The sequence below is a fragment of the Salvia splendens genome, chromosome 15, assembly GCF_004379255.2.
Source record: "Salvia splendens isolate huo1 chromosome 15, SspV2, whole genome shotgun sequence".
Lineage (NCBI taxonomy): Eukaryota > Viridiplantae > Streptophyta > Magnoliopsida > Lamiales > Lamiaceae > Salvia > Salvia splendens.
The window spans coordinates 3,537,749-3,558,668 of NC_056046.1; the positions used below are offsets into that span (position 1 = coordinate 3,537,749).

Genomic DNA, 20,920 nt, shown 5'->3' on the forward strand with positions numbered 1-20,920 from the left:
TAGTAACCCCACTCTAAACGTGATCATCTAGAAACGACGTTGATCATAAATGTACGTGACTATTTAATAATGCAAAATTTTGTTGGCACATTTAAGATTTGAAAACAAAATCATGAAGTATAACTATATATTTGTATCAAAATTCAAAACTTCAAAAGTATGGTATGCTAATTGGTATGTAGAGATAGTTCAATTCCATATTTAATTAATTAGCTTCTTTCATATAGTATATTGAAAATTCATTCAAAGGCGATAAAAATGGAAGTGCGTCAACATGAACTATGCATTATTTTTATAATTTATACAGTAGTACTTTTTTTCTAATAACACACTTTTATTGTGTATTGTCCCTACATACTCATTGATTGCCTATATATATATATTGTATTTATATGTAGCCGCTCACAAAATTAATTAAGATATTAATTTAATCGAACTAGGTCAATTCAATTGGGCGTTCCGAATATATATATTACATGATTTAATTTTTGTATTTATATTAAAACAGGAGTAAATAGAGAAATATGAGGGATCGAGATTATATAAAGTTGGCCTAGTATATTTCGTGGGGTTTAGTAATTTCAAATATATAACATTATTTATTTGTGAAAATTCTCCCATTATTAAAATTCGTGAAAATGTTTGATAATGTTATTAACATCATTAACACATAACTTACAAAATACAAGAGAATGAAGTCTAAAAAAGGAGGCATCTTTATATAGAATCGGAATTATGCAATATGTCGTTGAAAAAACCAATAATATTATTATTGCGTTATTCACAAGGAATATTTATTAAGCTTTTCATTATTCTAATTCTAGCAAATCCTAATTGGAATTCTACTTCTCTACGTTTTATCATTCACACAGACAAAAACAAGACTCAAAAGATGAACTATTTCTTTCTATCAATTTAGTTGATCAACGTTCAATAAAACGTGTTTGGTTAGGTATAGTTTTAATCAAACAAACACCTTGTTTTCTCTTTAATAAGATGCTTTGATAAGTCATCCAAGTTCAACTTGATACACTTTAATAAATGTACACTTTAAATTTAGAATTTTGAAGTATCAAAACGGATTTTTAATAACTCATGACTATAAATAGTAAAAACCATTAAACTGTAACGAAATGTTTATAAGAACCAATAGCAATTAGCCTCAATTTCATACTAATAATTATCTATTCAAAAAAAATATATCTATTCAAACGTTGTCGTTTTAATGCTAGCTACTTTTTTCATGTTGGCACTTTCAACAATTGTGCTTCAATTTAAAGACAAGATTATTTTTAGGAAAAAAACTCAAAATTCATATATTTAAATTCAAAAATTACATTTGGGGGAAAACCAAAAGTATTATACTCCTAGTTAAAGTTCGTAAATTTACAAACAAATAACCCAAAAAATACTCTGGACATTTCAATTTTTTCAAAATGAAACTAGCGTAGGTCAGATTGTCAAGGTCAAAATGACATCGCTTTTGGTCACCCTAAGCGTTGTCGTTTTGTGCGTCACATGCTGACATGCAGTTATAAATTTTATCCAAAATAGTAAACGCCCCTAATTTTTGTTTTAAATCTCCTCTTCATCCACTAAATTTCTTCTTAGAAATACTCCATCCGTCCGCCATTAGAAGTCTCGGTCACTTTTGCGCACTCGTTTTATAAAAATGATAATAAATAGTTAAAGTGGAGAAATGGTTAAGTAAGAGAGAGAATAATGTTGATGAAACGAGTACGCAAAAGTGACCGGAACTCCTAATGGCGGACGAAGGGAGTATAGGGTTTGTACCCTTCATCTTCAACATTCAAAATTTCTTTGGACACGTTAATTCCGAGGAAACTTGAAATTTCTGATGGGGCAAAAGTGCAAATACAGAAAATAAGCAATCAAAGTGAGTAAATGCCATTTATGACAATGGAAGTACTCATTGATTTTTTTTTGGAACAAAAAATATCAACAAGTGCAGTTCCCTACCGAGCCAGTCACCGAATTCACATCTCATGCCACGTTACTTTGATGCCTTCAAACTCAGAAAACTATATGTCAAGTATATATACATAAACCAAATATTTTGAAGATGTATACCTTCTTTTGTAGGTGCTTTTTATACAGATTTTGGACTTATAATCTTTTTGAACTAGTGTAGACTGCAGTGGCCACGCCCACCCATTATCATTTATCAACCAACCCCACAAACACACATAGATTGATTATTGATAGATCAAAGTAGATTTAATTTCTCTGCAAAATTGAGAAGATAATACTACTGACTACTGAGCTACACACCACCACCCACCCACTCAGTATATTCTATTTTCCGAACATTTCTGCAAAAATACAAAAAGCAAAAAGCTGAGGCAGTTTTTTCTCTTTAAAGCTCCCATTCTTGTTCTTTGACTCTTTTTCATTTTTCAAGATTGGGTTTTTATTGATCCAATGGAGGTGGGATTTCTTGATCTTATTCCTGTATATTTTATGAGATACTACAGCCTATTTTGTGTACAGTGAGCTCTGAGAATATTATTTGACTATTAAATCATGTTACTGAAATTAATAGTGTCCACGTACAACACATTTACACATGTGTTGAGGGACAATATTCTATAGCACGATTTCCCACCGGCCTTTTTCCTCTTCCTCAGTGGTTCATCCGCTCAAGACTGCATTTTTCTCGATTTCCATTTTGTATTGTTTTCGTGTTTGTCTCTTGTTCTCAGCATTTCTCCAAAAGGAAAAAGGTTTTTTTGTTTTTCTTGAGTTTGTTGGAGCAATTTTGGGCTGGAGTTGAAAAGGGGCTAGTTTTATAGTGTTGGCTTTAAAGGGTTTTGTTTGGAATGATTTCCCCATGATTTTGAGAAGGCCAGTGATGGATATTGAGAACTGGAGCCCTGATAGTAATAAAAATCCCATAAAGGTGAGTTCTTGCTGCTGAAAATTCAATTCTTGATTTCTGGGATTTTTTCACTCATGTTTTGGTGAAATGGGTTGAGAATTGAATTGTGTTTCTCTGCAGAGGGAATCATGGAGAACTGTTTTGACATTGGCGTATCAGAGCTTGGGTGTTGTCTATGGCGATTTGAGCACTTCGCCTCTGTATGTGTACAAGAGCACTTTTGCAGAGGACATTCAGCACTCAGAGACTAATGAGGAGATATATGGGGTTTTGTCATTTGTGTTTTGGACTTTAACTCTGATCCCACTTCTCAAATATGTGTTCATAGTGCTTAGAGCTGATGATAATGGTGAAGGAGGAACCTTTGCCTTGTATTCCCTCCTCTGTCGCCATGCCCGTGTGAGCACGCTCCCGAATGGTCAGCTCGCCGACGAGGATTTGTATGAATACAAGAAAGATGGGATTGCATCTGGTAATTTTAGAGGCCTTGGTTTGAGATTGAGATCCACATTGGAGAAGCATAGGGTGCTACAGAGGATGTTGCTCATTTTGGCCTTGTTTGGAACTTGTATGGTGATTGGAGACGGGGTTCTCACCCCCGCGATTTCTGGTAGAAATCCACATTGCTTTCAATCTGTTATGTTGTGTTTTTGGATTTGGAAATTGTGATTTGATCTGTTTTACCTGTGTTTTTGCAGTTTTCTCTGCAGTTTCGGGGTTGGAGCTCGTTGTGTCAAAGCATCATCACCAATGTGAGCCCTCTTAACCTTAGAATTCTTCATGTTTTGATGTTATGTTATATGTTCTTTATTTGGTGTTTTAGTGGTGAAGAAATTAGTTAGTTTGTTAAATCTCCTGATTGAGTAAACTTGAAGGATCACAACTGAAATTTTCAAAAATTTAGCTACTGTCAATTACTCTAACTCCCGGTTTCTTCGCCTCTGTCGTGTGTCTTTAGCTCGTCATCCGATTCCTATTCCGGCATTTTTGTGTCTTGAGCAATTCAGTGTGATTGAAATGCCATTTGGAAAACAAGGAATAGATAGAAAACTGAGATTGGACTAAAAAAAAGAAAGGCTGTCAAAATTATGTTATTTGATGACGATGTTCGGGCATTCCCATTGACAAATCTGCATAATTTTTTATTCGTAATTATGTAGTCGTGGACAAAGAGATCACACCAAATTGTAATGAAATGCATCACTGTGGGGCCTTTGTTAAACTATGACAAAAATCTTTGCTTTAATCTAAGTCCAATCAATATTATCTATATAAAGTAAAGTTAGGTCACCATCTTTCTTGATTGTGGTGGATGTATGGGTATCAATTATCAATTAACAATTATCATACTACTATCTATAGTGGAGATCCAAGTTGAGATTGCAGATTCTTAGGTGATCATATTATAAGATTTCTTGTGGATAACATAGTAACTTTGAAAAGTAAACTTTGTGCAATAAACAATGAAAAGCAGCAGTAAAGTTGAATGATCTTCTAATAAAGTCATGATTTTTATTGTTCTTAATACATCACCTTCAAGCAAAACCTTTTCAAGAATAGTTAACAATATCTCATAACTTTTCTTATCACCTGTTTATCAGTTTTTACTATTAACTATTGAGTAATTTTACTTAACTGTTACGTGTATATGCAGATATAGAAGTCCCGGTTGCTTGCGTGATTCTAGTGTTCTTATTCTATCTCCAGCACTACGGGACTCACCGAATAGGACTTCTCTTTGCACCGGTAGTGATCACATGGCTCTTCTGTATCAGTGCCATCGGAGTGTACAACATCATACACTGGAATCCGCACGTTTATAAGGCACTCTCTCCGTATTACATGTACAAATTCCTGAGGAAGACACAGAGAGATGGCTGGATGTCGTTGGGCGGGATTCTGCTATGTATAACAGGTACAAGACTGTACAATCTTCACCGGTCTCTTTCCTTATGCATATTAGTCACTAAATGAATGTACACGTCCAGGTTCGGAGGCTATGTTTGCTGATCTTGGGCACTTTTCACAGATGTCCATCAAGGTAGGTATATCTATAGTGTTATATTTGCATCTGCTTCATACCTGTCTGCTCGTTTTATGTTTGCAAACGAAACAAGATTCGAACTGAGGTCTTCCTGACTCCAGATAGCCTTTAGCTGTGTCGTCTATCCGTCCTTGATCCTTGCGTATATGGGACAAGCTGCGTATCTTTCCAAACATCACATCAACGAGAGCGACTACCAGATTGGATTCTACGTATCAGTACCCGGTAATGCTATACACATATTTCATCGTTCCATAGTGATGTTCCAAATCCTTGTATCTGAGTTAATATTCCACTCATGGTTGCAGAAAAGCTACGGTGGCCTGTTCTTGCAATCGCCATTCTTGCTGCTGTGGTGGGAAGTCAGGCTATCATTACTGGGACGTTTTCGATCATCAAGCAATGTTGTGCAGTGGGTTGTTTTCCGAGGGTCAGAATAGTACACACGTCGTCTAAAATTTGCGGCCAGATTTACATCCCGGAAATCAACTGGACTCTAATGCTGCTCTGTTTGGCAGTTACTATTGGATTTAGAGATACAAAACACATCAGTAATGCATCAGGTAACATCTCGTTCGATTCTTGCTCTTCATCTACATGTATCTCGCTCGTACCATTTGAAGTATGAATAGATTCCCGTTTTTCCCTACTAAGTTGAATGAGTGCTGATTTGAACTCTTTGTCTGAATGCTTGCCTTATGTCTTAAGCTTTTGTCGTGTTTTGCTCGAGCAGGTCTTGCTGTTATAACAGTTATGTTGGTTACAACATGCCTTATGTCTCTTGTGATCATCTTGTGCTGGAAAAGAAGTGTCTTGTTCGCCCTCGGCTTCATATTATTCTTCGGCTCCATCGAAGCGCTCTACTTCTCCGCTTCTCTGATCAAGTTCCGCGAGGGCGCTTGGGTCCCTATCGCGCTTTCTTTCACATTCCTCGCGATAATGTACACGTGGCACTACGGGACGCTGAAGAAGTACGAGTTCGATGTCCAGAACAAGGTCTCCATCAACTGGCTCCTAGGTTTAAGTCCGAACCTAGGGATCGTCCGTGTCCGAGGAATTGGCCTCATCCACACCGAGCTCGTGTCCGGGATTCCGGCCATCTTCTCGCATTTTGTGACGAATCTCCCTGCCTTCCATCAGGTTTTGGTTCTGTTCTGCATCAAATATGTTCCTGTGCCTCATGTTCGATCCGACGAGCGATTTCTGGTCGGACGAGTTGGGCCGAAGGAGTACCGCGTTTACCGATGTATCGCGCGATACGGGTACCGTGACACGATCATCGACGATGTCGAGTTCGAGAAGGATCTAGTATGTAGCATAGCAGAGTTCATCCGGTCGGAGGTGTCGGAATGCAACGGTTCGTCGGAACACACTCTCGAGAACGAAGAGAAGATGACGGTCATCGGGACGTCGTCGTCCCACGCGAAAGGCGTCAAACTATGGGAGGACGACGGGGGTGGAGATCTGCAATCGTCCGATGATGCCACCACGAGCACGAACGAGCTCGGGGAGATCCGATCGCCGGTGGGGCCGAGGAAGAGAGTTAGGTTTCTCGTCCCGGAGAGCCCGGAAATTGAGAAAGAGGAGCGGACCGAGCTACGGGAACTCATGGAAGCAAGGGAGGCGGGGATGGCGTTCATTCTAGGTCACTGCTACGTGAAGGCGAAGACGGGGTCGAGCTTGATGAAGAGGCTCGTCGTGAACGTCGGGTACGACTTCCTCCGGAGGAACTCGAGAGCTCCGACGTACGCGTCGAGCTTCCCGCGGGCGTCGACGCTAGAGGTTGGTATGATCTACCATGTATGATACCTTGTGCAGCTTCTTGTTTTAGGAAGTTTGGTTTATGTAAATGGATTGAATCAGTCTTATATACGAGGTATAGTAAGCTCAAGTTCAAATGAATTGTCGCTATTGTGAAAAAACACAATATATAATCTAGTAGTAGTAGTTGTTTAAGTACTAACATCAATAACTATTGTACAAATGAAAATGCAATTGAAATGTTAATGAGTAAATCAATTCAAAACAGAAAAGAGGTGCATGTTTTTAAAACATTATCACAAGTCTATTATATAGTGCCCAAACATTATCATAAGTCTATAACGATCGACTTTTTTCATCGAATAATATCATTTTTTTGGTATAATTTTGCTACATGATAATTTTATATTTTTCAGTAGTGTTATGTCTGAATTTCAACATCGAAACTTGCTTTGAAATATTTTAATTAATAACCAAACTCTGTCATTATAAGGTTTAATTAGTAATTTTATGTTATTTTCTGTTTTAGTTAATATTGAAATTTTTGATATTCTGTGTTGATTTTTGAAAAAACAAATAAATCTAATATATTTGATAACCAATTCAATTTATTGTCCTATAATCATGCAAATAATTTAAACATTATTACTACTATGTAAGATTTGCATGAACTACAATCAACATATATAATTTGCTTTTTAAGAATAAACTACGTAGTTTCCGTTAATAATTTCGATTCTAATGGAAAAGTATTAATAAATCGAGTTGACATTCTAAAAAAATCACCGTATAAGAAAATTTTAATTTTAAAATTTATATTGATAGATTTGATTCTATGATTCTATTTCTAGAGATTGGATCTTAATTGATTCATCTCAATCCAAACATTATTTATAATATGAAATATAATTATGAAAAAAATGGGTATAGTAGAATTTGATATAAAAAATACTAGTACTATATTTTTAAAAAGGAGGGTATAATGACATGTTAAGAAATTATTTTTCTTATAATTTTACTAATAAATTTAAAAAATATTAGTAATAATTTATTCATGTGGTTATCCATTCCAACATACACAAATACGTGCCAAAGCCAACACTAGTTGTACTTGACTTCTTACATAAGCAACATTAACGTGTAAGTTGCAAGCTTTTTCCCTAATATTTTAGTAATTTTATTTTAAAATACAAATGAAAAATCGGCCGATCACAGTTACAGACACTAAAAACTGATTACATGTTAAACTTTATACTAACAAATTGTTTCTTATTCACTTACATGTCTATTCAATGAGTAACATAGAAATTTTAATAGTACTAGTACTAATTAAACATTGAAATTAAATAAAAATAACATAAAACAGGAAAAGAATAAAGTAGTAGAAGAGATGAGAGAAAATAAAATGAAAAGATAAGCGTGAATTAAATAGGAGATAAAAGAAAAATAAAAGTGATAATATATTTTTTATATATAAAAAAATGACTCAAAATAATTTAGATACTCATAAAAAAAATACGATTCAACTTTGTTACGACGTATATATATTGTTTTTTAAATTTTCAAATTTTATTTAATCTCCTAAAAAGAAAGATACTACATGAGACAGAGTTGTTTGAGACTGTTAAGACAAAAAAAACAGCATATGTCTTATGTGATAGGGCTTTAATAAGTTCACCTACTGCTTTAATACTGTGAAAATCTCTGCTTCATTAGCAAAGTTTGATTAAATAATTGTTAAGACCACCTTTTCATTGCTTCACCCTCTCTCTCTCTCCTCATTCTTCAGTCACCTCATGCTCTCTTTTGTGACTCATGGAAAGTACATCACAATGAGTACAATATAAAAAGGGGAGGAATGTAGAAATCTGCCCTCCACATTTTCTTGAATTTCTCTGTTTTTTTTTGCTAAGCAAAGGTGAAATGGGAAGAAAGAATTGCTTCGTTCTTGCTGTGATTCTCCTAATTTTTCTTGCTGGATGCTCCTCAGTTTCTGCTTCACCCGCTACAAGTGAGGAACACTCTCTCCACTACTTAATGATTATGATCTTTTTTAACCAATTCTTGAATTTCTTGTAATTTTTTTAGAAATCGTTGGTGGGGTTGTGACAAAGGTTGTCTCCACCATTTTCAAGCGGCTGTGGTCGCTCAAATCAGCCATCAAAACCTGTATGGTTTCTCTTCATCCACCCACATTTTCAAGATTTTTCAAGAATTAATTATTAATAGCTGCCTCTCTCTCCTCTCTCTCTCTCTCTCTCATTGTGGGGTCGTGTGATTGTAGCTACCTCTAGCCGCTCAATGATGAAATTTGAAGGTGGATACACGGTTGAGACAGTGTTTGATGGGAGCAAGCATGGAATTGAGCCATACACGGTGGAGATCTCACCGGATGAGGAGGTTCTCATATTGGACTCCCTCAACAGCAACATTTACAAGGTCCCAACCCCTTTATCTCGATGTGAGTTTCTTGCTACCATGGTCTTAAATTCAGTTGCTTGTTGACAAAGTTTCAATCTTTGACTATAATGTCTGAATTTGGGGCTCTGGGGTTTCAGTTGATGGTTTGGTATTGCTTGTGATTACTTCATGTGTTGCATTTGAGGTTAAAGTTGTGATATTTGGTTGTTAGAACTCAGAGGTTTTAGTTGAATGAATTCTTTTCTTGGAGATTACTCTTATTACTTTGTAATTTTGTTTATGATGACTTTATTCGTTTTGCCTCTATATCTTGCTTTTGCTGAGAGCAAGGCTCTTTTTTGGGGCTCTCTACTTCTTTTTCCTTTGGATTTGATTCTCTTTTCATAAATTTGTTAGCTTCTTGTGCTTTTCTTTTATAGCTTAGTTTTGTGTTATTAGGCGACTTGAATGCTGCTTTAATCTCTTCCTGAGATTCATTTTGTAGTTTATGTTGTCCTAAACTAGCTTTGCATCTTATATAAAGAATGATTCCTTTCAACACGCCATGATTTCGTCTAGTTTACGCGTTTCTAGCTTGTGTGTCATTAGTCTTTGATATCACACCTCGAGCTTCTGTCTTGTACAAAGAATAATTCCTTTCGACACGCCTTGATTCTGTGTAGTCTACACGTTTCTAGATTTGGTCGAGTTGTTTATTCATGGCATTAGTCTTAGATTCCATGGCTCGAGCTTCTGTTTCTGATAAAAAATCCAATGCTCAATTGATGAACTTGATCAAGAATCCATTCTTCAACGTAATTTAGCAGTTTAGCTCCCTTTTCGTGAAGGTTTATGCAGTTTTTTCCTTATAACGTTTGTGCAAACCATTGATTTATAGCTCGGTTGTTCCCTTTCTTGATGATTGGCTCGTTACAGATAGTCGGCCTAAGTTGCTGGCCGGATCAGCTGAAGGGTACAACGGGCATGTAGACGGGAAGCTGAGGCATGCAAGACTGAACCATCCTAGAGGGCTTACTGTTGACGACAGTGGCAATATATACGTTGCTGACACGATGAATATGGCGATCAGGAAGATCAGCGATTCTGGTAAAATATAACAAGCCTTACCATCAATTGAGTGCACTTGAAGTCAGTCAATGTACTCGTGCAGATATCCGAACATTGCTGGTTTACTTCGTGCAGGAGTTGTGACGATTGCGGGTGGTAAGTCAGGCCGGGGAGGAGGACATATAGACGGACCAAGTGAAGACGCGAGGTTCTCGGATGATTTTGATTTGGTCTACGTTGGAAGTACCTGCTCTCTGTTGGTCATAGATAGAGGGAACCAAGCAATACGAGAGATCCAACTCCACGAGCACGATTGCTCCCACGAGGAAGACAACAATCTCGATTTAGGTAGATTTCGTTTTCCAGCCTCTCGTTACTCGAATTCGACAACGGTGTGACATGTTTGAATGAATCATTTCAGGAATAGCAGTGCTTGCTGCTGCTTGCTTCTTTGGTTACATGCTGGCCTTGTTGCAACGTCGAGTCGCTTCTATGCTTTCGTACGACAATGTAAGTGAACTTATCCCGATCACTTGTCGTATATGAGTTAAACATCATAAAAATTGACGTTGTCGAATGACCTTCTAGCCTAAGGAGCCGAAGCCTTATGCGACGGGCGTGCCCCCAGCACCGTACCAGAGGCAGGCCCCACACGCGAAATCCGTCTTGCCGCCCCTGATTCCGACCGAAGACGAGTACGACAAGCAAGAGGACGGACTATTCACTTCGCTCGGGAAGCTCGTCGTCCACACTGGATCCTCCGTAGCCGAGCTCTTCGGCGGACTATTTTCGGGATTCAAGAAGAAGCCCGTCGTCATAAACCACATGCCGGCCTACCAACACCAACAACACCACCACCACCAATACCAGTCAAGGCACGGAGGCGCGTGGCCCGTGCAAGAGAGCTTCGTGGTGCCACACGAGGACGAGCCGCCTCCGCTCGAGGCGAGAGAGCCCACGCCACGCAAGAACTACCCTTACAAGGACGCGGAAAAGATGAGACTGTCGAAGCAGGGCCGACCCTACTACAACCAATGGAACGACCACGGACACGAGTATCAGCAGCCGCAGCTTCAGTCTCATCAGCATCACCAGAAGCACCGGCCGGCCAGCCCTCAGACGTACTATGAGCAGCAGAACTGCGAGACGAATGAGATTGTGTTCGGGGCGGTCCAGGAGCAGGAGGGGCGGCGGGAGGCGATGGTGATCAAGGCCGTCGACTACACCGATCCGGCCTACGACGGCAACAATGTGAGGTCGAGATATAACTACATGAGCTATTCCTCCTATGGATACTAGCTAAGTTGTGTTGTTTGATCTTAACAATGTTGAACACTTGGTTCACAATGTATAGAAGTAATGATGATATGATAGTATTATGGTATGAAACAAATGTTCTTTTCTTCAGTTGTCTCATTTCACTTTTTTTAATGTTTTTGGAAAAAGTTGTTCCCTGAAGCTAATGATGATATATATTGGCGTGGGGGTTTTCATATACTGGATTTCTTTTGTTCTGACAAATGCAGCCATGCTTAACTTTTGAGATAGTCCATTGGTGGATTGAATTATGTTTTATACCCTATGACTTATTCTTTTTGATGTCCCATTCAAATAACACATTTCCAAAAATAGTGTGTTGTTCTAGTGATGATGGGGTAATATCTGACATTGTGGTGAGTTTGAGTCCATGGTGACGTGACATTTAAATTTCTGTTAGTTTATCGATAAAAAATGGTCTTATGATTTCTTCATGCTTGATTTCATTTAAGTACACGTGTCAAATGGATGGATTGGCATAAAGAGTGGTTCAACTGAGAACTATCTTAAAATGAGAACTTTAAAACTTATTAGTTGTCAATTGATATAATTCATGTCACCAACTAATATATTTTGTGCATCCAACTAATAAGCTCCCATGTTCTTATTCTAAGATAGTTCTCAATTGCACCACTTCCTTATCATAAATACTAAAAAAATTACTCCCTCCGTTTTTTAAAAATAGCAACTATTTTCATTTTGGGGTTGTTTCTTAAAAATAGAAACTTTAGAATCTTTCTATTTTAGGACATGGACCTCACAATTCACTAACTCTACTTTCACTACTTTTTCTCTTCATCTCTCTTATTTTACTCATTTTTATTTTCCTCTCAATTACTTTACCAATTGTGCATTAAAACCTGTGTCGTTTCAAATGTTTCTATTTTTTGAGTACGAAGGGAGTATAAATAATTAATTAAGTACTCATAAAATACAAAGAAGAGAAGAGAGATTTGATGAAAGTTGCAAATTTATATAATAAATGAATAAACAAGAGAACCTTTCAAGCATAGTCTATTGCTCTACAAGCTACCCAAGTTCCTACTTTCAATCAATTGACAAACTAAACAAAAATACAAAATCCCCTGATGCATGCTAAACTGATACATCAAATCACTCCCAGATGAAGAAATAAAAAAATTTACATAGAATTCCCAAAATAAATGCTATATAAAAAATTAAAAAACGATGAACATTAATAGGAAAAATAACAAGGTGTACATAATCATCGATAAGCATTGCTTTTAGTACTAATGATGCGAGCCGGTAGTGTAAGAATGTCCCTCGCCCGGGCTTGGACCAGAGTCCTTGATATTAGCAAAGATGGTCGTGATTTCATCGCCTCCATGGCCAGTGACCGGAGAGGGAGGCGCTTCTTCGTGATGAATATGGTGGATAGGGCGTGATTGAACATTATTCATAGTGAATATCAAGAAGAGAATCAAGAGAGAAGAGAAACATGGTTTAGGGTTGTTGGCCTTATACATTTTCTACTGATTGTGATTTGTGAAATATTATTGAGAATTTTGATGCAAATGAGAAAGCAAATGATGTTTTAGTTTGTGAATAAGTGCATGGGGAGGTTGTTTATATATAGTGTGAAGGATTTATATGTGGAGTTTTTGACTTGGAAAATTGGAACTGCAAAAGTGCCCAATTCAAACACGTTTTGGCGATTTATCATCATGCACGAATTCAAGATTACTTTTCAAAATTTTGGATCTTATTTTTAATTTGTACGTTTTTTCGTATATATCAAACATTGAAATAATATAGATACATGAAGACAACTGATACTATATTATATAGAGAAGTATTCCATATAATTTCAAAAATTGCATTTACAAATTTTACCAATGCAAACTTAAAAGATATTGTCAGTGGATGTCTGTTCCATTTATGAGAGAGAATGAAATGAAAACACAAATGTTGTTCGTCTCAAATTAAAGAACATACATGTGGGGTCAATATTAGGTACATGTGATATGTTGTTACACTTATTCCATATTATAATATTGCAATTTGAGTATGATCCAACCGAATAAGGAATTTAATTTTTCAAAAATTTTACTATTATCAGAAAGATACAGCCTATATAAGTCTGAAAATTTTACTCGTGGACTTGGTGATATTGCCCAACAACAATTATAATTGACTATATTTCAGTCCAAGGTTTACAATTCAAAATTTCAAATATATACTCATTCTGTTTGGTTTTGGTAAAACAATGCGTAGGAAACGTTTAACATAATTTCAAGAAATTTAGCACTATCATAGTTAGGCAATACCGACACACTTATATTTTAACAATGATATTTTGTATTTTTATTTCTCAATTGTAACTTTAGAGAACCTATATTAGCACGCTTGTCACTGTTTAATTTATTTTCTCAAGTCCTAAAATTGTATGATAATTAGAATAAGAAGTTGTTGCAAATCCCAAAATTTGAAAAAGAATTATAGCATTATCCTTAAAAGTCAGTTGAGAAAAAAAGTGTTAAACATAACTTCTTGGTCAAAGTCTACATTCTGCTGTTCAAACCTTGATGATGTTATTCACAACATTTTTCTATTGCAATGTTTTAATCTTCTAAAAATGTGTCTACAGAAAAAGAAAAAAGAAAAACACATTCTAATATTTCGGTAGTTTCGAGGAAAAATGTAGTATTAATGACATAGATAAACTAATAAAGATATATACTATACTGGAGAAAAAATCATGAACTTCAATTTAGCAATTCCACAAGTTTAAAATCATTCCCTAATACTACAATTTTGATATTTTTTGCAATTATTCAGACTCGAACGGAATTCTTGTTGTGGACAAATTGGTCCATGCACCTCTTAAACGACATCGTATTTTTTCTTTACAAATCAGCATCGGTTATCAAAATAAGCACTTTCTTCTATTTTTCTTTTTATTTTTCATTTTCTTTTCTTTCCATTCATTTTTCTTTATCGGAATATATAATTATCGTTTTTATAGCCTATACTTTTATTTTGGGCCAACCTGATTCGCTTGAAATTGAAAGAACATGAGCCCGTCCAAGGCCCATAACCCACAAAATCAGTCCATATAATTAGTAACAGCTAAAATAATAGTACGAGTTTGTATTCCATTATTTAGATAAAATATAATTAATTCTATTATTATTATTGATGAAATCAATTTGTTATACTATAACAACAAGATTAGCTATTATATTCTTGATGTCCTGATGCAATCTATGTTTTAATTGCTCTTTCTTGTATTCCGTCTAATAGATGATCGATTAATTTTGTCCATTTATGGTTGGTGCATTTTCGATTACGTTCGTTTAGTACATCTGTGTACAACCACAATCCGACACATTAACATAATTGAGTCGATCAATCTAGTTCATTGTATAGCCTCATCAAAATATTCAATCATCGTTAAATAATCCGTCAAGAATGAACGTGCTTTGAAAAACTCGAAAATTAAGATGCACGTCTATAGACACCACACAAAAGATTGATCGTTGAACAAGTGTATATCCCTTATAGTCCACCTGGATCATAATTTCTCTATTTGATTTGAACCATACTGACCAGTTTATGGTTAGGGGTATAAATTGAGCTTAAATTTACAAGTCTAGATATTCGGCCAAAATTTGATAGTAACATGACTGACTAGACGGGCTCAAACCACTTTTAGTATCCAAATCAGTCATTTGATCATTACCAACGGCAATACAAAAATTGATCATTTTAATTTAAAAAGCAGGAAAAATGTTGCTCGCTCGCGCATCCAACAGGGGAACAACATCACCCATTGTATCAGGAGCAATGCATGGCGATCTGCCACTTTCTCTCTAGTGCGCTGCCCATCCCATCCCACACTAGCAACGTGGTCTCGCTGGCTCGTTCTGGCCGGACGGGACGCAGCGAGACCCGTTACTTATACCCTAATAACAACCATTAAGGGGGGATGCATTATCCTAGCTGGCAGTTAGTTGGCTAGGTATACTGTATACAGTTAGAGCATCAGCAGTGGCGTGAAATTTCCGGCGAAATTTCCAAAAACACCTCATGCCACGTCATACGGACATCCCACTGCACTGACACGTCATAAGTACTTCCCACTGCACAGTGACGGACATCCCCAAGGACTTCCCACAATTAAAAAAAAATTAATGCAATAAACGGGAATTCCGCGCGGACGTCCGTGGGAGTCAACGCAATGGCAGACGTCCGCACGCCTGTTGCGACGGAATTCCGTGTAACGCTGCGGAACTGCGGTGTCCTCGGAATTCCGTATCCGTGCATACCATGCACATTGGCGGACGTCCGCCGGTCGGAATTCCGTCGGGACGGGCGCCATTGTTGATGCTCTAAAATTGGGTTTCAGCCGTCCGTCTATTTTTATCGTTACGCACCAAACTAACATGAAAACCTCACGCTTATATACCAAATGCAATCAAATGAGAAAGAGGGGAAAATAAATACAATTAGGGTTTGCAAATCCCCGAAATCGATCAATCTATATGCAAACCCGAGATTACGTGAAGAATTTGCATATGCGAATTCTTCTGCAATCCTCTTTCCTCTCAATTACGTTTCCCCTTTTGAATTTGATTCGCTTATTCAATGGCGCAACCTGAATTTCTCAGAAATGACGACGATTACCCCAACGATCTACGCGACGCCGCATTCTTCCGCCGCGGATGCTGCTTCTTCAGCTTCCCGTGCTTCAGATCGCGGCGGTTCGAGCGGATCCCGCCGTCTTCAGGAGAGAGCGAGGTGATTAGCCGGAACTGGTGGGGACAGGGCGTGGAGGCGCTGAAAAGCGTGCGCGAATGGTCGGAGCTCGTCGCCGGTCCGAGATGGAAGACTTTCATCCGCCGGTTTAATCAGACCGGCGGCCGGTCGAGGACTGCGAGATGCCGGTACGATCCCATGAGCTATTCGCTCAACTTCGAAACAGAAGGATCCGCTCATTTCCGAGACTTCTCGTCGCGTTATTCGGCGATTCCGGGGCAGAAACTCCCGATCCACGGCGGCACGTGACGGCCACGTGCGGGATGCGCGGTGATCGGTGCGGCATTTTTAATTGATCAGAAGAATTTATTCTTTGATAAATCATTTGAAATTAATGGATTCGTAATTATATTCGTAGTTTTGGGGTTGGGTTTTGAGAATTTTTGAGGATTTGGAAAAATATGGTGCTGATTCTGCACTGCAATTTCGAGGTTCAATTTTGTTCAGCCCAATTATTTGGATTGATGTTCTAAAAAATAAATAAAACTGACGAAAATGAAAATTTAATTTCTCGAAGTGGTTAAATAAAGTTCATTAACACAAGTAATTCATAAGCTATACTCCATGTTACTCTACATATCCAGAAATGGATTAACCGAAAGCCTGAATATGAATTCTGATAGATTTGTATTTGAAAATATGAAAAAAGTAATTATAATATTAAACTTATAATGATTTTCATAAATACGTGATTTTAAAATTACAATCCAAATAATTTCTGAGTATAATATATACAAAATCGTCTAGACACACACATGCAAACTTCTCTACTAGATCAACCTCCACATCTTGTACACTTTTTCTGAAATTTTTAAATGCCTTGTACTTGAATATTGGATACTTAAATCGATAAATTTCGTAATTAGTTACTAACAACTACTAAAATAACAGAATATTCCCTTGATTGCTTGTGCCTTTGATTAAAAGGGACGTGCAGATTAGTTGTGTGATTGGTAAATGATGTCTTCTACACACTGCAAAGGACTAATTTATGTTATAAGAAAATATTAATGTACAACAACTAATCACACCACAATCAGGCACTCATGTATAAAAACTAGTGGATTAATTCAATTAATCACAAGATTCACAAGTCATTTCATAAATTTTTTTTCCTAACCACCAATGTAGTTAGAAACCATCTAAGATATGCGACTGCATTACGCAAAAAAAAAGCAGATAAGTTAGTACGACGCTAACCTTAACCAACAAATCGGAAATCAGAATAACAATAGACTCGAAGAAAATAATGAATCATTCATTTATATTTTTAAAAATAGACAAAAAAAATGCCAAGTCCAAGAATACTTCTTAAGCCAAAGAAACTATATCAAAATGAGCATAATAGGACAGACGGAAGATGACTTCAAAACAATTACACTTGACAAAAATCTCTTAAACGTATTACAATATCCTCCTTTATTTAAATTTCTAAGACCAATTTGTAATATATTATGCATATTATAATTGATAGTACTCCATTGTTCATCAAGAATGTGTCAGGACCATGAGTAGGTACTTTTGTAAATATGAATTACTATGAGGATAATATAAGGAGTGTATTTTTTATTAAATACAAATTTCACTCTTTATAAGTAGCTAATAAAGCAATAATTGCACAAACTTGGTGGGAGTATAAGAGAAACATTTTGTAAATTCTTCAAAATTGTAATAAGAGTATTTATAAAGCATGAGTTAGCATGTACTACCATCCAACTAGCAATGTATTCACAAGTTGAATGACAAGGATAATAATATATTGTTTTTATATGTCTTTGGGCCAAAACAAAAGTAGCAATCCTATCAAAGTTGAAAAACAAAGGGCACTAAACCATGGCCCCAATGCAAAGTGGCCACAAAAAAGAAGTTTTGAACATACAAAAAGAAGCTCTTATCACTAGAAATTGCCTCAGACAACTCTTTTCATGGATCCCACCAAATGGTCCCAATCAAAAGGAAAACAACTCCACATACATAAAGGGCTAAACAACAGCACATAATCAAAAGGCAAAAGAATAGAATAAATTTACTAAACCAAAGTGGAGTGATGCAAATAGCTACCAACTTTAGCAGGTCAAGACCAAGTCTAAAAGCACACATGAATTCTCCATGAACTTCCTACAAACTTTTGTGAATCCAAGAATCAAGATCTTTAAAGAAAGTGCAGCAATTTCGTCGACTGACACAAGGCACAAAAGCTTTTGCTATGAGAAGGAAGATGGTGCTTTTACACAATCGTTGGTACGAAGTTCAGCTCTCGATGAGGGTAGGGAGATATGATGTTAAATGAAATGCATACTACTATGTGGAGATTTTTCCAGATCAAGACAGCTTTCTAACTAAACATGGTTCATGTCTAATCCTGATATCTCATTCAATCATTCCAATCCAATCATATGAAAAGAAATATGGTGATTTATGAGTTATTCGATTATTGTGAGACGACCTAGAAAGGTAATGCAACTATGCAATCATGCCACAAGTAACGAGTTTTCCCAAACGATGCATCTAAGATATGTCCAAACAAGAAAAAAACAAAATATGAACAGCATCAGATTGTAACAACAAGATCCAAATGGCATATATATGAAAGCACAAAATATATAAAAGATAACCTAAAACTGATAGGAGACTCTGATTCATTATATAGCTATACCAAATTCTTTCCAATCATGCAACTAATTTTTGTCATAGCAAAAGTAAGCCAAGCAACTGCCATTTCACTGATGATGGATGATGAATCAAAAAATAAAAAAGACCTTTCACACGCCTTCGCCTCTATGCATCCAGGATAAGTCGAGGTTTGGTGGCGACGAACTCTCCAAGTGGGCTCCCGAGGAGCTTGCAAACTTCCCCTTCTTCGACCACAACCAAATCTTGGAAACAGAGTAGCTATCAGTCTTTGTTCCAATACTTATCTTCTTGCCATCCGTGTTTTCATCGGCCGGAGCATTAGTGGCCTGCCCGGCCCCTCTGACAAGCTTTGCTCGTTCTTGGCTCAAGGCCACCTTAAGGCTAGCATCACCAACTACATACTGATAGGAACCCAGTGAGTAACACCTTCTAGCATCCAATCTACTGCTGCTAGACTCTCCTATGCTTTCTCCCACTTCGGTTTCATCCAATTTTCGAAACTTCCCAAGCCTAACAGGAAAGACGCCCTTCTCCGTAGCAACCTCCTCGATCTCCACCCTCTTCTGAGTAAGAGAGAATCCATTATCACCATAGCCAGGGCAGCCATCCTCCTCCCTGAAGTCATCATAATCAAACATTGGATTCTCTATCGAGAACCCAGGGTTGAAAAGTGTCCCCCTACAAAGAGGGCAAGAGGAATTCGACAAAAGCCAGGTGTCAATACAGCTCAAATGAAAGGCATGGCTACACATAGGAAGCAACCTCAGCTGATCAGTCTCTGCAAACTCACACAAGCAAACTGCACAATCAAACGGCTCCTTCGGACCCACAACCTCCTTGTACGAAAACACAGGCAACGCGTCTATAAAAGCCTGATCCAAGCCAGAGTCATGCAAATGGAAGAGCTGCTGCAGCTGCCTCTGAAGGGCATCAGAGGTGGAGGATTCGACATTCCGACTGGACTGAGACGAGGAGGGGTTCTTGGTGAGGAATCTCACAAGCAAGTGGAGCAGACCAGATATGAAAAAGAGCACAGCTAAGATGACTATAATGAACAGAACAGCAGGGCTGATTCTTGTCCCAGATTCCTTGTGGCTATCAACATAAGATGAAGGTGGTGCAAGAACAAACGGAGGGGGGTTTGCCAAGACTCCATCTTTTTGACTGATTTGACGGTTAATCCAAGAATTTTTCAAATGGGAGTGAGCAACCTGCCCAGAAACCCATCTTTGCCCTTGCATTTCTATTTTGGGACAAACCACCTCAACATTCTCACAAAAAAAATCCCACTCAGTGTCTGAACATCACACATCCCCCACCACCACAAACCTCAACTTGTACAGCTCCCAATTTTATGCAACAAAAAATTCAAAATAAAAAACAAAACAAAACAAAACTCAAATATGATTTCAGGCAGCAGGTGGGCTAAAGCTAATAAAGAACTGGTTGTTCAATAATACGAAAATATGACGACACCAGTAGCTTTATACATACACATATTGAAGCTTCACCTACCTTGATGCTGAAGAAGACAAACCCCTTTATATGTATAATAGAAATGGACCCGCTTCTTGCAGCTCCAGCAAAACCCTAAAGACTAAGCTTTCCCCTTGGAATCTCACACCCCTTTTATTATGCTCTCTCCCCTTTCTCTCTCTCTCTTACCTTCAAACAAATCTTTACTCATAAATATTGATATACAGCCAAGATTTGGTCTGAATTTATATAATTGCAATTCATCTATAACAGGATATGTGCCAAAATAAAAATTAGAATGCGCAGTGACAGAGGCGAGTGCGTGTGAATTTCACACAAGCGAATGGAGGGAGAAACCAAAATGGAAAGATAAAGGGGTCGTCACTAGTTTTCAAAGTAAATGATTTAGCTTAAAAAAGACACCATTTTAATTTTTTCTTTCACTTTCAAAAGAAAAAAGATAAAGATTCACACTTTTGCCTGAGTGCACGCGCCGCTACGGCGCGTGGATTTTGGTGGTCAATGGTAAGCCGACAAAACTC

General features: G+C 37.3%; 4 protein-coding genes across 4 annotated transcripts; 3 read left to right on the forward strand and 1 right to left on the reverse strand.

Moving 5' to 3' along the window:
- The first annotated feature begins 2,074 nt into the window (after positions 1-2,074).
- LOC121768609 (potassium transporter 8-like) lies at positions 2,075-6,845 on the forward strand. The gene is made up of 8 exons (XM_042165137.1): positions 2,075-2,920; positions 3,020-3,509; positions 3,598-3,651; positions 4,554-4,814; positions 4,888-4,940; positions 5,045-5,168; positions 5,252-5,506; positions 5,677-6,845. The coding sequence occupies exons 1-8, from the start codon at positions 2,852-2,854 to the stop codon at positions 6,747-6,749; spliced, it is 2,379 nt and encodes a 792-aa protein (XP_042021071.1). The 5' UTR covers positions 2,075-2,851; the 3' UTR covers positions 6,750-6,845.
- A 1,576-nt stretch (positions 6,846-8,421) lies between these two features.
- LOC121766551 lies at positions 8,422-11,579 on the forward strand. Its single transcript, XM_042162810.1, has 7 exons — positions 8,422-8,715; positions 8,793-8,873; positions 8,989-9,165; positions 10,041-10,211; positions 10,308-10,520; positions 10,594-10,682; positions 10,761-11,579. The coding sequence occupies exons 1-7, from the start codon at positions 8,628-8,630 to the stop codon at positions 11,469-11,471; spliced, it is 1,530 nt and encodes a 509-aa protein (XP_042018744.1). The 5' UTR covers positions 8,422-8,627; the 3' UTR covers positions 11,472-11,579.
- A 4,518-nt stretch (positions 11,580-16,097) lies between these two features.
- Positions 16,098-16,517, forward strand: LOC121768668. The gene has a single exon (XM_042165213.1). The coding sequence runs from the start codon at positions 16,098-16,100 to the stop codon at positions 16,515-16,517; it is 420 nt and encodes a 139-aa protein (XP_042021147.1).
- Positions 16,518-18,797: 2,280 nt separating this feature from the next.
- Positions 18,798-20,767, reverse strand: LOC121769322 (RING-H2 finger protein ATL46-like). Its single transcript, XM_042166091.1, has one exon. It carries the CDS (start codon positions 20,141-20,143, stop codon positions 19,031-19,033), a length of 1,113 nt encoding a protein of 370 aa, XP_042022025.1. The 5' UTR covers positions 20,144-20,767; the 3' UTR covers positions 18,798-19,030.
- Between the last annotated feature and the right edge of the window lie 153 nt (positions 20,768-20,920).

Excerpts from the sequence above, each read along its gene's own strand:
- LOC121768609 (XM_042165137.1), top strand. The coding sequence starts at position 2,852 with ATGATTTTGAGAAGGCCAGTGATGGATATTGAGAACTGGAGCCCTGAT. Across the intron at positions 2,921-3,019 it reads GTAATAAAAATCCCATAAAG|AGGGAATCATGGAGAACTGT; the intron begins GTGAGTTCTTGC and ends GTTTCTCTGCAG. Across the intron at positions 5,507-5,676 it reads ACACATCAGTAATGCATCAG|GTCTTGCTGTTATAACAGTT; the intron begins GTAACATCTCGT and ends TTGCTCGAGCAG.
- LOC121769322 (XM_042166091.1), bottom strand. The coding sequence starts at position 20,143 with ATGCAAGGGCAAAGATGGGTTTCTGGGCAGGTTGCTCACTCCCATTTG.
- LOC121766551 (XM_042162810.1), top strand. The coding sequence starts at position 8,628 with ATGGGAAGAAAGAATTGCTTCGTTCTTGCTGTGATTCTCCTAATTTTT. Across the intron at positions 9,166-10,040 it reads CCCAACCCCTTTATCTCGAT|ATAGTCGGCCTAAGTTGCTG; the intron begins GTGAGTTTCTTG and ends GGCTCGTTACAG. Across the intron at positions 10,521-10,593 it reads AGACAACAATCTCGATTTAG|GAATAGCAGTGCTTGCTGCT; the intron begins GTAGATTTCGTT and ends GAATCATTTCAG.
- LOC121768668 (XM_042165213.1), top strand. The coding sequence starts at position 16,098 with ATGGCGCAACCTGAATTTCTCAGAAATGACGACGATTACCCCAACGAT.